This window comes from Arachis ipaensis, chromosome B3, assembly GCF_059453495.1.
Source record: "Arachis ipaensis isolate K30076 ecotype BB chromosome B3, ASM5945349v1, whole genome shotgun sequence".
NCBI classification, from domain to species: Eukaryota; Viridiplantae; Streptophyta; class Magnoliopsida; order Fabales; family Fabaceae; genus Arachis; species Arachis ipaensis.
Genome location: NC_142438.1, coordinates 138,102,612 through 138,118,389, shown reverse-complemented (window position 1 = coordinate 138,118,389; position 15,778 = coordinate 138,102,612). Strand labels below are relative to the sequence as shown.

General features: G+C 33.7%; 2 protein-coding genes across 2 annotated transcripts; both read left to right on the top strand.

Moving 5' to 3' along the window:
- Positions 1 to 8,448: 8,448 nt before the first annotated feature.
- Positions 8,449 to 9,405, top strand: LOC107633835 (uncharacterized). The gene is made up of 2 exons (XM_088507607.1): positions 8,449 to 9,067; positions 9,293 to 9,405. The coding sequence occupies exons 1-2, from the start codon at positions 8,449 to 8,451 to the stop codon at positions 9,403 to 9,405; spliced, it is 732 nt and encodes a 243-aa protein (XP_088363733.1).
- Positions 9,406 to 10,274: 869 nt separating this feature from the next.
- LOC107634713 (uncharacterized) lies at positions 10,275 to 13,239 on the top strand. Its single transcript, XM_088508135.1, has 6 exons — positions 10,275 to 10,418; positions 10,519 to 10,692; positions 10,826 to 10,990; positions 11,533 to 11,730; positions 12,388 to 12,485; positions 12,603 to 13,239. Exons 1-6 carry the CDS (start codon positions 10,361 to 10,363, stop codon positions 13,074 to 13,076), a joined length of 1,167 nt encoding a protein of 388 aa, XP_088364261.1. The 5' UTR covers positions 10,275 to 10,360; the 3' UTR covers positions 13,077 to 13,239.
- Positions 13,240 to 15,778: the final 2,539 nt, after the last annotated feature.

The following is a 15,778-nucleotide window of genomic DNA, read 5'->3' as shown; positions in this document are numbered from 1 at the left end:
CTTAAAGAAAAGGAAAGAATTATTATTATTGTGTGTTTTTATTGAGATGGTTAAGCCTCTATTTATATGTGTACATGATGACATCTTTTCAAACTACATTAAATAGAGTCATTCTTGATAAACTAAGCTTCATTGGAAATGGGCATCCACATCAGATCTTATCACAACACTCTCCCTTGGATGACCATTTAAGATTATTGTCTCGTTAAAACCTTACTAAAGAAAAACTCAGTGGGAAAAAATCTTAGTGAAGGAAAAAGAGTACAATATCCTTTGGTGATAGGGACTGCCTCATTAAAAACCTTGTCAAGAAAAACCTAATTGAAAAAAAACATGACCAAGGAAAAAAGAGTACAGTCTCCCCTTCTTGTCGACATCAGTTAATGTCTCGAAATCGGTGCATCTCAATCTCATGTATCAATCTTTTAAAGGAGGATTTTGGGAGTGACTTTGTAAATAAATTTGCTAGATTGTCACTTGAGCAGATCTGTTGGACATCAATTGTCTCTTGATTTTGAAGATCATGAGTGAAGAAGAATTTGGGAGAAATATGCTTTGTTCTATCACCTTTGGTATATCCGCCTTTAAGTTGAGCAATACATGCTGTATTATCTTCAAACAGGATAGTTGGAGCTATCTTCTGATCAATCAGTCCACATGATGACAGAATATATTAGATCAAACTCCTCAGCCAAAAACACTCGCGACTAGCTTCATGTATCGCTAGTATTTCAGCATGATTAGAGGATGTTGCTGCAATCGTCTATTTCGTGGACCTCCATGATATAGTTATACCACCATATGTGAATAGGTATCCTATTTGAGATTTCCCTTTATGTGGATCAGACAAGTATCCAGCATCTGCATAGCCAACTAATTGTGACTTTGATCCATAGGGATAAAACAATCCCATATCAATCGTTCCATGAAGATATCGAAAGATTTGTTTAACTCCACTCCAATGTCTTCTAGTTGGAGAGAAACTATATCTTGCTAGTAAATTCATAACAAATGATATATAAGGTCGCGTATTATTAGCAAGATACATTAGCACTCCAATGGCACTAAGATATGGTACTTCAGAACCAAGGATATCTTCATTTTCTTCTTTAGGACGGAATTGATCATTTTCCACATCCAAAGATCTTACGATCATTGGGGTACTCAAGGGATTTGACTTAGCCATATAAAATCTTTTCAATATCTTCTCTGTGTATGTTGTTTGATGAATAAAGATCCCATTTTGTATTTGCTCGATCTACAGGTCGAGACAAAATTTAGTCCTTCCGAGATCTTTCATCTCAAACTCTTCTTTTAGAGTTTTTAGGAGTCCCAATGATATTCAAATTTTCAACGTACACAGCAATTATAATGAATCCAGATGCAGATTTCTTTATGAAAACACATGGACAGATATCATCATTCTTGAATCCACTTTTGGCCAGATACTCAGTAAGACGATTATACCACATTCGTCCATATTAGTTCAGACTATATAAAAATTTTTGCAATTTGACTGAGTATAACCCTTGCAAATATTCATTGGATGCTATAGATATCTTTAGTCCATCAGGAACTTTCATATAGATATCCCGATCTAATGAGCCGTATAAATAGGCTGTTACCACATCCATTAAATGCATATGCAGTTTATGATATGCAGATAAACTGACCAAATAACGCAATATTATCGCAACCACTGCAGGAGAATACGTTTCTTCATAATCTATACCGGACCTCTGTGAAAAATCTTGTGCTATAAGTCGACCTTTGTAGCGTACAACTTTATTTTTCTCATTTCATTTTCTCACAAATACCAATCGATATCCAACAGGTTTTACATCTTCTGGTATACGAACTATAGGTCCAAAGACTTCACGTTTTACAAGTGAGTCTAATTCAGCCTTCATGGCTTCTCCCCATTTTGGCCAATCATTTCTTTGTTGATATTCTTCTACTGATCTTGACTCAAGATCCTTACTTTCATGCATGATATTTAACGCCACATTATATGCAAATATTTCATTGACAATTGTCTTATTTCAGTCCCATTTACCTCCTGTAAATATATAGTTTATCAAGATCTCATCATTTTCAGAATTTTCTGGTAGCTGAACGTCTTCTGGCATTAAAATTATATCAGAATTTTGGACAACTGCAGGTGTCTTTACTATGTCTTTTTCAACAGTAATAGTATTTACCTCTTTTCTTTTTCGAGGATTTTTGTCTTTGGAACCGACAGGCCTGCCACGCTTCTGGCGTGAATTTGCTTCAGTGGCTATTTGTCCACCTGGGACATCAATTCGAATTGGGACATTTTTCGCTGGTATATACGACCTGGTTATCCTTTTTGTATCGAAAAATACATCAGGCAATTCATTTGCTATTCTTTGCAAATGTATAATCTTTTGAACTTCTAGTTCACATTACCCTGATCAAAGATCTAAATGCATCAAGAATAATGCATTCCAATTAAGTTCCTTTTCAGGAAGCTTATTCTCTTCCCCTAATATTGAAAATTTTGATTCATCAAAATGACAGTCCGCAAATTGGACTTTAAATACATCTCCCATTTGTATCTCAAGATACATCACTATAGAAGGAGAATCATATCCAACATATATCCCCAATTTTCTTTGGGGTCCTATTTTGGTGCGATTATGTGGTGCAATGGGAAACATTTGACTGCTGGCCAAAAGCTAATTGCATAGGAGAGAACTGATAGTAATTCGTTGGCCTCAAACGAATAAGTGCTGCGGCATGTAAAATAGCATGCCCCAAACCGAGGTTGAGAGATTTGTTCTCATAAGCAAGGGTCTAGCAATTAATTGGAGGTGTTTAATAAGTGATTCTACTAACCCGTTTTGCGTGTGAACATGAGCTACTTGATGTTCAACACTTATTTCATTAGCCATACAATAAGCATCAAAGGCTTGGGAAGTAAATTCACCAACATTATCAAGACGAATTACTTTGATTAGATTTTCTGGAAATTATGCTTTTAATCGAATAATTTGAGCCAGTAATGTCACAAACGCCAGGTTGTGAGAAGACAATAAGCACACATGTGACCATCTCAAAGATGCGTCTATCAGAACCATAAAATATCTAAAAGATCCACATGGTGGATGAATAGGTCCACATATATCGCCTTGAATCCTTTCTAGGAATTCAGGGGACTCAAATCAAATCTTTACTGGTGATGGCCTTAAAATTAACTTTCCCTGAGAACATGCAGCACAACAAAATTCACTAGTTTTAAGAATCTTCTGGTTCTTTAGTGAATGTCCATAGGAGTTTTCAATAATTCTTCACATCATGGTTGTTCCCGGATGACCCAATCGGTTGTGCCAATTTATGAATTCATTTGGGTTAGTAAATTTCTGATTTACAATGGCATGTGATTCAATTGCACTAATTTTGGTATAATATAACTCTGATGAAAGTGAGGGTAACTTTTTTAGTATAACCTTTTTATTTGAATCATGAGTTGTGATACACAAGTACTCATGATTTCCCTCATTCATAGTCTCAATATGATATCCATTTCGGCGAATATTTTTAAAACTCAACAAGTTTCTTGGAGACTTGGTAGACAATAGTGCATTATTTATTATGAATTTTGGTCCTCCGGAAAACAAAATTATAGCTCTTTTGAAGCTTTCAATCACATTGCCTGAGCCAATAATAGTATTAACATATTCTTCTTTTGGCACAAGATGGGTAAAATATATATCACTTTTGAGAATGGTATGCAAACTTGCACTATCCGCAAGGCATACATCTTCATTATATATCCTTGCCATTTTCTTCAAAGACAAATAATAATAAAATGAGTAGTAATACATGCACAGCCAAATTGAGTTCTTGATTAGAATTATTTTTCTAAAAAATAATGTACATAATGTTAGATACTAAAATTTTATTATTATCACTATTATTATTATTATTTTTAAAACTTGACATATTTAATGATTTCAAAGCATAAACATTAATATTTCATTATTTATATACATCACATTTGAAACTTAAATACATAGAAAATAAAATTTAACAATAAGTTCTTTACATTATTTATTTACATGGATACTTAACAATCCCACATATTAAACTATTTTATCATTGATCAAATGACCAATATTTCCTTCAGGATCCTCAAAGAAATCAGATACATCATAATGAGTAGTGGAATTTTCAGCATCATTTGAAACAAAATTTGTTTCCTTTCCTTTATCATCATTTTTCAAAGATGCATGGTAAAGATCGACTAGGTGCCTTGGGCTACGACAGGTAGGTGACCAATGGCCCTTTCCACCATAATGAAAACACTTATCCTCTATTGATTTATTTTACCCAATATTTTTTTCTTTATCCTACTTATGGTGAGATCCTCTCTTTTGAACATAATTCATTTTCCTTCCATAATTGTTCTTGTTATTAAAACCTTGCCATTTACTTCTTTTGGGATAATTTGTCGCATTTACTTCAGGAAATGGGGCGGCGCCAGCTGGGCGCGTTTCATGATTTTTTAAGAGCAACTCATTGTTGCGTTCAGCAACAAGAAGGAAAGAAATTAGCTCAAAATATTTTTTAAATCCTTTTTCTCGATACTGCTGCTGTAGAAGCACATTCGAGACATGGAAGGTTGAAAAAGTTTTCTCTAACATATCATTACAGTTATCTTTTCCCCACATAATTTCATTCGTGAGGTGATTCGAATCATTACAGAATTATATTCATTTATGGATTTAAAATCTTGTAGACGCAAGTGCGTCCATTCATATCGGGCTTGAGAAAGTATCACCGTCTTTTGATGATTGTACTTTTCTTCAAGGTCTTTCCATAGATCTGCAAAATCTTTTAACATGAGATATTCATTTTTCAATCATTCGTCAAGATGACGACGAAGGAAAATCATGGCCTTGACTTTATCCTTTTGGGATACATTATTTTCAGCCTTAATAGTATCTCTAAGATCCATTGAATCAAGATGGATTTTAGCATCCAATATCCATGATAAATAGTTGTTTCCAGATATATCAAGAGCATTGAATTTAAGATGAGAGAGTTTCGACATAATGAAAATTTGTTACCTGAGTCTTCTTAAAAATTTGATCAAAGTGTCGTGCTGATAACGTGTTATGAAATAAATATGGAAGCGAAATAAATATGGAATAGAGAAATATATATATATATATATATATATATATATATATATATATATATATATATATATATGCTCTTATTTCACTATAATAATTTACTAATATTATATGTTATAAGGTATGTATATATTTATAAAGTGAGAGAGAAATATTGTTCCGTAAAGAAAAAGAAAAAATTATTATTGTTATGTGTTTTTATTCAGAGGCTTAAACCTCTATCTTATATGTGTACATGATATCATCTTTTCAAACTACATTAAATAGAATCATTTTTTATAAACTAAACTTAATTGAAAATGGACATCCACATCAGATCTTATCACAACAATATTTATATTAATTTAAATTTTCATTAATTTAAATAAATAAATTTTAAATTTAAATTTCTCTCATCTTAACAAAATAACAATTAAAATTAATATTAATATACCAAAACAAATTTATATTTATACTAATTTAAACAAAAATAAACTAATAAATTATAATTTAAATCACATAATTTCTCCCTAATCATTTAGAGGCTAATTTTTTTATATTGGTTAAATATATGTGTAATACATTGTTATTGGAAGATTAGGTATTTTTCTTTGATATGGTATTTTTTATTGATATTATTCAAATTGGACGATCCGATTTGTTTGGAAAAAAAAAACTACAAATCGGACCGTTCTGATTAGTTTTTTTTTTCTAAAATTAAAACGGATCCTCCAAGTTTTATTAAAAAATAATTTTTTTTGTAAATACCCTCTAATCGGATGGTCCGAGTTCCTTATTCCAAATTCCTTAGTCCGATTTCAACCTCTTTGACACCACATGCAGAAAAAATATTCCTATTTTCCATAACTTTGTATCACTCCACACTCTTCTCCATATTAAAAATAAAAAGCGTCACTTAGAGCATTTCCAACGGACAAATATTTGGAGCCCTCCTACTGTGCTGTCAGAGAGAAAAGAGAGATTGGGCGTTGGAGAGGAACTCATTTGAGTTCCTTCACGCAATTCAAAGCGAGGGAGTCCCTCTGAATGGGGACTCCCATTAACCAATACACAATTGCCAAATGGCAAGTAAAATAAAAAATAAATAATTATATAAAATATTAATTAATTAAATAATTATATTAATTAATTTAATAATTATTATAATGACTAATTATATTAAATATTAATATTTTTATTTAATTAATAATTTATATTAATTAATTAACTAATAATTAATTAAGTAATTAAATTATAATTAATTTATTAATAATTATAATAATTAAATAATTAAATTTTTATTTAATTAATAATTTATATTAATTATTTATATCATAATTAATATTAAATATTATTTATATTTATATTGTTATATTAATTTAGCCGTTGCAAAACTAGCCGTTGTAAAAATAGCCGTTACTATGTTACCGTTATTATTAATAAATTAATATTTTGTTACTCTATATATACCACTTAGATACACGTCTATTCTCACACTCTCTACTACTCTTCTTCATCTTCTTCCAAGTTTACAAAATCAAAATTATGCTACTATTATTTTTTGTTCGAAAAAATGGATCCAAACCAACTCAACTCTTTCTTCAATTACTTACAAAACTTTCCTCAAATTCCAAATACCCAACAATCTCAAACCTCAAACTCTCAAGTTCCAAATCAAAACTTCACACTACCAAATACATTTCAAAATCCAAATCCACAAAATCTTTCTAATTTCAATTTTCAAGCTCCTTATAATAATCAATTTCCTATATTCCAACCGCAAAATCAAAATTCACAAACACCCCCATTTTCCATTTTCATCCATATTTAACCCCTCTATCGAAAATGTTACTCCAACTTTCTTGTCGTTTCCAACTCAATTCAGTGCATCAAGACATAACTCATCTGGTGTTGGTGGCTCTTCTAACCCATCCTCTCAGGCTCCTATACAATCTAGTCCAAATTCGCAATATTCAGATTTTGCCAACCCTCGTAGATTAGATGCTATCGACCTCAATGATGATGATATTAAAGATCGGAGGCAAGATAGTATTCAACACTGGCATTGGAAAGAGGATGAGATGCTGATCAGTGCATGGTTAAATGTTTCAACTGACCCTATAGTTAGTACCGATCAAAAAAGGGGAAATATTTTGGAGTCAAATTCATAGCTACTGTGTAGAATTTTGCTCCGACATGACAAGGGGGGTAGTTGCATGTAAGAAACGATGGTATAAGATCAACAAGGCTATTACACAATTTGCTGGTTGCTATGATCAAGCTAGTCGAAACATAAGGAGTGGTTCGAACGCTGATGATATAAAGGAGTTGGCTTATAAACTTTATTCCACACATTATGGTCAAAAATTCACTTTTGAGAGGCATTGGAACATGCTTCGGTTGGAGTAAAAATGGAGAAGCCAACTACCTACACAGAGTGGCGGCTCAAAGAGAACCAAGGTTAGTGCAACTGGAGCATACTCATCCTCATCAAACCCAGAAACACCGTTGGCTAACGAACCTCGTTCTCCCACAAGGATCAAAGAAGAGCAAGCGAAAAGGTAAGGAAAAAGCACAGATGTCTGAAGATTTTAGCGAAAGAAAATCATCGGTTGTCAAAAAATTATCTCTCATGGAAGATATTAAGAATGTTAGAGAAAATGAACTAATGAAAAGAGAAAAAGAAAGAGAAGAGGAGAAGAAACATAGAGCAAAGATGATGGCAATCAAAGAAAATGAGTTACAAATTCAAGCAAAAATGAAAGAACAAGAATTACAAGCTCAAGCGGCAATGAAAGAACAAGAATTACAAACTCAGAGGTATATTAAAGAAATGGAGATAAAAGCAAAAGAAAGGGAAATGGAAAAGGATGGCCAAGGAAAGGGAAAGGGAGATGGATATGCAAATACTTAATGCTGACACGTCTACAATGAGTGAAAAACGACGAGCTCTTCATGAGATTGCATGTGAGAAAATAATCGCCAAGTGGTTTACTCAATGGTTCCTTATATTCGTAGAGTTATGTTGTATGTTCTTATTTTTATTGCGTATTACTGGTATATGATATAGTTTGTTTTATTTATTTCTGATGTAAGTTTTTAAATTAGTCAATATTATTGTGCCGTTATTGTTCATGAAAGTGACCGTTGCAAAACTAGCCGTTAACTAGCCGTTAAGGTACTTACTGCAGACACACTTATAAATATCAACTATCAATGACTCCGCAACTCCACTTCAACTCTACTTTCTCACCTCGAAAGAGAACCAAAAATTACATTTCTAGATATGGCTAGAAATTTTGATGATATGTTTAATGAGGCTTTGTATGGCAAAAGAAGACGGCAAGATAACACACTCATAGATAATTGGATCGATGAGTATTTACTCGAAGATTTAGAAGAAGAAGATATCGATAGAAACTCTATCTCAATTACTCGTAGATGGATCAACAGAGATCGAGAAGCAGGACATGATTGCCTTTTTCAAGATTACTTTGCAGATGATCCGGTGTATAATGCTGACATTTTTCGACGGAGATTTCGAACGAGAAGACATGTGTTCCTTCGGATAATAGACGCTCTCTCAAACGTCTATCCGTATTTCCAACAGAAGGTTGATGCAACTGGAAGAATAGGCTTGTCGCCACTCCAGAAATATACCGCTGCGATACGGATGTTAGCATATGGCGTAGCAGCTGATGCTGTTGATGATTATGTGCGCATAGACGAGAGCACTACAATTGAATGCTTGGAAAAATTTGTTGAAGGTGTCATTTCGGTGTTCGAGGATGAATACTTGCGAAAACCCAATCCAAATGACGTACAACGCCTACTACAAATGGCGGAGGGTCGTGGCTTTCCTGGCATGTTGGGTAGCATTGACTGCATGCATTGGCAATGGAAAAATTGTCCAAAGGCGTGGAAAGGTATGTACATGAGTGGTTATTGTGGGGTTGCAACCATAGTACTTGAAGTTGTAGCATCTTCAAACCTTTGGATATGACATGCGTTCTTTGGAGTTTTTGGTTCAAATAACGATATCAACGTGTTAGATCGTTCTCCTGTATTTGATGATATCCTAAATGATCGTGATCCGTAGGTAAATTATACTATTAATGGTAATAATTATACAATGGGATACTATTTAGCAGATGATATTTATCCTGAATGGGCCACATTTGTCAAATCAATCTCAAAGCCACAATGGGAGAAACGCAGGTTATTTGCACAATACCAAGAAGGGCAAAGAAAAGATGTGGAATGAGCATTCGGAGTGTTACAAGCACGCTTTACAATTATATGTGGTCCAGCTCGTTTTTGGAAAAAGAAGAAGCTTGCCAACATAATGAGAGCTTGTATTATATTGCATAATATGATTGTTGAGGATGAAAGAGACACTTATGCAGGAAATTTTGCTCAAGGCTTAGAGTATGATGATGTTGAAAATAGCTTATCATAACCTCAGCTGGGAGAAGAAGATTTTGCACCATACCATCAATTTCTCCAAAGAAATGCCCAACTTCGAAATAGGCAACAGCATAGACAATTGAAAGAGGACTTGATTGAACACATATGGCAATTTCACAATGCTTGTCGTCAACTATAGAGTTTAATTATGTTTTTCTTTGTATTAAGTAATTTTACAAATTAGTGTAATCCCGAATTATATATTGTGTATTATTGTTATATATAAATTTATTTAATATTAATATCTTTTAATAGTGAATTATTTTTAAATTTAAATTTTTAAATTATCTTATTAAAAAATTTAATTATATTAATTTCAAGTATTTTAATTAATTAATTAAGTGAAACCACAACAGGAATTAAAGTTAGTTCCTCCTAATGAAGAAGATAGAGATGCTTTGAGTTTCTATTTACTGTTTATGACGCAAAAATTGATGTGAAATTATTTTTATGATAGGTGGACCATAAACAGAAATTGGGATGAGTTCCTACCGGAGATGGTTTTAGACGTGAGGGAATATTATCCACTGCTAACATGTTCATTTGCTATCAACATCTACGCAAACTTTGTAGTTTAGATTTTTGCTTTTTGTGCTAACATATTCATAACTAAATGTTTAAAATAATAGCATTATGTAAATTAATTTATTTGAATAAATTATTAATTTACTTTATTTATGGTTGGTCTGCTTCTGCAGCAAGTAAGCTTTGAGTGAAGTGAGCTCAGTATCCTGTGCCCTTTGATCGCAGCCATGGCTTCTCCTTCCACCTTCTTTCTCTTCCTTCTCTTCATCCTCCTCACTTTTCACGGTAACACACTAACAACATTCTTCATCATCAATTCATCATCATCCTTCATTTCTCACCTTTTCTTTTCTTTCCTTTTGCATTTTCTTTCTCTTTTTTTCAGCTAACGCAGGAAGCATAATTCTCGAAGAGGGTTTCACGGTCACCACCGTCCTCGACGGCCACAAGGTCAACGTCAACCCTCACTCCATCCTCCAGCGATCCGGTTCCTCCGATCTCATCCTCCTTGATTCTACAAACAGCGTTTTCTACACCCTTCAATTTCCCATTTCCAGTGGTAACCTTTTTTCCCCCTCTTTCTTTCCCCTTTTTTAGTTTTCGTTTTCTTTTTCTTGGGGTGTTCTAAAGTTTTGATCTTTACGTGCTTCTTTGCTGCTATTCTTCGATTTTTTTTTAATAATAAATTGCAGATAGTATTGTGAGGAGGCTTTCAGGAGATGGGTCTGCGGGGTATAAAGATGGGGATGTGATTTCAGCTGAGTTTAACAAACCCAGAAGCTTTGCTGTTGATCTTAAAGGAAATGTGTACGTTGCTGACAAGAACAACAAGGCCATTAGGAAAATCTCTAGCAATGGTTTGTTTGAAGAATGTTACTTCACATTTTGGATAGTTTGGTTACCTTATTGTTTGTTGTTTGTGTTGCTTGGTTCTGCTTTGTTTGCATCTCCAAAGTTTCAGACTTTGTTTATAATATACATATACATAGCTTGAAATTGCACATGTCATGGTTTGTGTTTTTGAGTACATAGTTGTATGGGGAGAGACAGCGATAGGAGGGTTTAAAGGAACTATGTTTTCTGTACATCTAATGTGCCAACTCAATTGGATGAGCTGTGTAATCTGTGTTGGTTCTATATCACATTCAGTGATGGACGAATGATGGATTCTATTATATTTCTCAGCATGCATGAGAAGCATGGGTCAAACAATTGGAGGTGTTTCCATGTGGTCAATAATTATGGATGACGGGGTGGTCCCTAGTTTTTGTTTTGACTTGATATTTGTTCTTAAATGTGTGGTAGGGAACTTAGGATGGTGAATCTTGTAATAGCTTTGGGTGTAGTTTGTCGTCAAGAAATAATTGATATTTCTTTTGTCTGTTTTTGTCTTTCCCAGGTGTGACTACAATTGTTGGAGATTTCTCAGAAAAGTCAAGCAGAAAAAATGGACTTTCACAAAATGTATCACTTTCTAATGATTTTGAGCTGGCTTTCATTCCTGGCCTGTGTGCTTTACTGGTCTCAGATCATATGCATCAATTGATCCATCAGATTAATTTGAAGGAGGAGGATTGTACCTTTGGATCTAACTCTGGTGAGATTTTAATCCACTTGTTGGAATTAGTATCCCAGTAATAAAGTTAAATTACTTTTCATTCAAAGGTTAAACTGATCTAAATAATCTGTAGTCTGGTCCGTAAGTGTGTAAATATTGCACTAGTGTGTAGTAGTTTATTGCAATCTGAATCATAGTAGTATAGTGTGGTTGTGGTAGATTAAGTTAATGCACAGACATTTGTCTTGATTATGATTTCTACTACAACATCCTTCTTGAGCTTTTGAAAGAGAAGGATATAAGAATAGATTATGAAATCAAGGCTATGACACAGTTTTGTCATTTTGTGATGTGTCAAAATATGTCATGATTCATGAAGATAGCAAAGGCAAGTAGGTTCAACTTAAGGCAATATTGCCAGTTATTTATGTTTAGCATATTAAACTTTCCTTTGACATGCTAATATAAAAATGCAATCCATTACTCTGTTAGTTACTTCTTGAACTGAGTTAAACAAAATGAAGATTTCTGCTTGACATTCATGACCCTTCTGAACCTTAGAATTATTTGTAGATCACTTTTGTATTATATGTCAATCCAAATGACATAATGCTAAACTATAACCTTTTATCTACCTAGAAAAGAGAAACTAGAAACTATGATTCAAATATAATGAATAAACTCTCTTTTGTCCAGGGCTAGGTGCAGCTATGATTTGGACTTTAGGATTAGGACTATCATGTTTACTAGGCTTGGTGATTGGGATCGCAGTTGGCAGGTATCTCATCCCTAATGTAAGTAACCCCCCCCCCCCCCCCTCAAAAAAAAAAACAAAAGAAAAAACCTTATTTCGATGATTTTATAAGTGTGAGTGTCAACTTATACCCTGTCAAACTGATATGTGTAGACAGGAAGGTTTGAACACTTGCCATTTTGCCACGACATGGAAGCATTGCCTAACACCTCTGGGGAATCTAGTTCAGATACTCTACTCCGGCAACAAAAGCGCAGCTGCTAGCAATATCTGCTCGTTCCTGATCCAACTGTGGAAATTGATTCTCTCTTATCTTCTTCTGTTTAGATTCATCTTAGCTTCTCGAAGGCCATGTCTAGAATCTGTGTCATTGATGGATTTAGATGCATGCAACAGTGGTGAGGTAACAAAGTCAAGTAAGTATCATGATCAGTTAAAAGAATTGATAAGCTTTGATGAAGAACTTATTGGCTCAACCAGCAAAAGAACCTTCAATAATACTAGGGGAAAGAGTGTTGGGATTCTTGAGTACCATGGAGATGATGATGTCATAATGCAGGCTAACATGGTTCCTACAGGTAGCATTCTTCATCAAGGTGGTGTTCTTAAGCGTAGACATGGTGGTTTATAAGAGAATACTCTGCTGTATGTACTTTGTTATCAATGTTCTGTAAACTAGTGTGCATATATTTTGATCAACATCATTTTTTTTCCTTCCCTTTCCTTATATACATAAATGTCATATTGTCAACCAATTAGCAATTCATGGTTGTCTACACTGTCAAATTTAATTTGTACATACACGCCACAACTTAGTTTTAAAAAATGTAATTTCTGAAAAAGAATACTACAACAACAACAACAAAGCCTTGTCCCACTAAATAGGGTCGGCTACATGAATCAAAGGACACCATTGTGCTCTGTCATGTATCATGTCTACAGAGAGACCGTTTACATGTAGATCTCGTTTGACCACCTCATGGATGGTCTTCCTCTGCCTTTCGCCTTTTGTCCATCTTCCATCTCATCCACCCTCCTGACTGGATGTTCTATCGGTATTCTTCTCACATGTCCAAACCACCTGAGACGCGATTCAACTATCTTTTCTACAATGGGTGCTACTCCAACTCTCTCCCTTATATCTTCATTCCTTATTTTATTCAATCGCGTATGACCACTCATCCATCTCAACATCTTCATCTCTGCCACACTCAGCTTATGTTTGTGCTCCCCTCTAGCCGCCCAACACTCCGTACCATACAGCATAGCCGGTCTTATAGCGGTGCGATAGAATTTACCTTTAAGTTTTAAAGGCACTGTTTTGTCGCATATAAAACCAGATGCACTCCGCCATTTTGACCAACCTGCTTGGATCCTATGATTTACATCCTGTTCAATCTCTCCATTATCCTGTATGATGCACCCAAGATACTTAAAACTTTTAACTTTTCGTAGGATGTTTTCTCCAATCTTCACCTCTATATTGGGGTTTTTCCTTCTCAAACTGAACTTACATTTCATATATTCCGTCTTACTACGGCTTATGCGCAGACCATACACTTCTAGAGCTTCTCTCCATAACTCCAACTTCTTATTTAGGTCTTCCCTTGACTCTTCCATAAGGACGATATCATCGGCAAAAAGTATGCACCATGGCACAGGCTCTTGGATGTGTTCTGTGAGTACTTCTAAGACTAATGTGAAAATGTATGGACTTAAGAATGATCTCTGGTGTAATCCTATACCAATAGGGAATTCTTCTGTCACACCACCTTGAGTCTTCACACTAGTTGTGGTCCCATCATACATGTCTTTAATTGCCCGAATATATGCGATCCTTACTCTCCTCTTTTCTAAAACCTTCCATAAGACCTCCCTTGGTACCCTATCATACGCTTTTTCCAAATCAATAAACACCATATGTAGATCCCTTTTATTACTACGATATCTTTCCACCATCTTTCTTAATAGGTATATAATTTCTGAAAAAGAATATTGCTCTAAATTTTAAAAATTCCAAAGATAATTTATTATAAGGTAATAGCAATAGAAAATAGCAAAATATTACTTTTTAACTTTAGGTTATAAAGTAAGACTATGGCTATATGAATCTTATATTTGACACTACCTAATTGTTTTAATATTTTATTTTTGTTTAAGTTTCCAACTTTAATTTTTTCAATAAAAAAAAGGTTTAATTACTCTGTTGGTCCCTATAGTTTCGCAAAATTTTCAATTAGGTCCCTATATTTTTTTTTCCTTTTAATTAAGTCCTTGCACCAATTTTTTTTTTTTAATTGGGTTCCTACACTTTTTTTTTCTTTTATTTAGGTCCCTATACCAATTATTTTTTTTTTTTAGTTGGGTCCCTATAAAATTAAGCCAATTACTACTAAGAAGGACTTAATTGAAAAAAAAATTTAGTGTAGGGACTCAATTAAAAAAAAAAAAGTATAGGGACCTAATTGAAAATTTCACGAAACTATAGAGACTAACAGAGTAATTAAACCTAAAAAAAATGAACGAAGAGCAGAAAACTAGAAATAACAAAAATTGGTATCTAGATATGGTGTCCATATGGTAATGAAAACTCAATCCATCTCAAATTCTCAATTATTAGGAGTAGAAAAGTGATCACCCTAGAAGATATCATAAGATGTAGACCTAGAAAAAGTTATTATTACTCCTTATAAAGTTTCAATTTCTTGTTTGGAAGAAAATCATTTCTCTATATTAGTTGATCATGACTAACAATGTATGACCCTAAACCCTAAATTCAATAAATAAAGTCATCATAACTTAATTTGTGTTGTGGTAGCTCCATACACGTCACATCATGATCATAATAGCAATAAATTAATTTTGGAAAATACTTCTCACCCACCTCATTAATCCTTTGGTTGGTGTTTAGAAATCTAAGTTTGGAATAAAAGATACCACTTTTCGGTTCCTAACAGAATCTTCTATCCTCTATTAATTATTATTACAACTCAATTTCTTGGTGGATGTGGATCACCAATGAAAGTAATAAGTATCTGTCCCTTTATTCAAATTCAAAGCATAATGTGAAGAAACTCTTATCATTCTCAAGAGATTTCAATCCAGTCATGCATGCCATTGCAAATGAGATGAGAAACATAACCAAAAGCTGAATTAGTCTTGAATTCTTGATTTTGTCTGGTTAGAATTTTAGACCACTTATCTTGTTGATATTTGGTAATCTAGGAAGAGCAAGCTCAAGTTCAAATGAAAAAAGTTCAGAACAGAAAAGAAAATAGTTTTTTTTTTTTTTTCTTCCCAAAGAACTATTGATCATTTTGTGATGAGATCATA

Coding starts and splice junctions, on each gene's coding strand:
- LOC107633835 (XM_088507607.1), top strand. CDS start 8,449: ATGTTTAATGAGGCTTTGTATGGCAAAAGAAGACGGCAAGATAACACA. Junction 9,068..9,292: donor TTGTCCAAAGGCGTGGAAAG/GTATGTACATGA, acceptor ACTATTTAGCAG/ATGATATTTATCCTGAATGG.
- LOC107634713 (XM_088508135.1), top strand. CDS start 10,361: ATGGCTTCTCCTTCCACCTTCTTTCTCTTCCTTCTCTTCATCCTCCTC. Junction 10,693..10,825: donor TCAATTTCCCATTTCCAGTG/GTAACCTTTTTT, acceptor AATAAATTGCAG/ATAGTATTGTGAGGAGGCTT. Junction 11,731..12,387: donor TACCTTTGGATCTAACTCTG/GTGAGATTTTAA, acceptor TCTTTTGTCCAG/GGCTAGGTGCAGCTATGATT.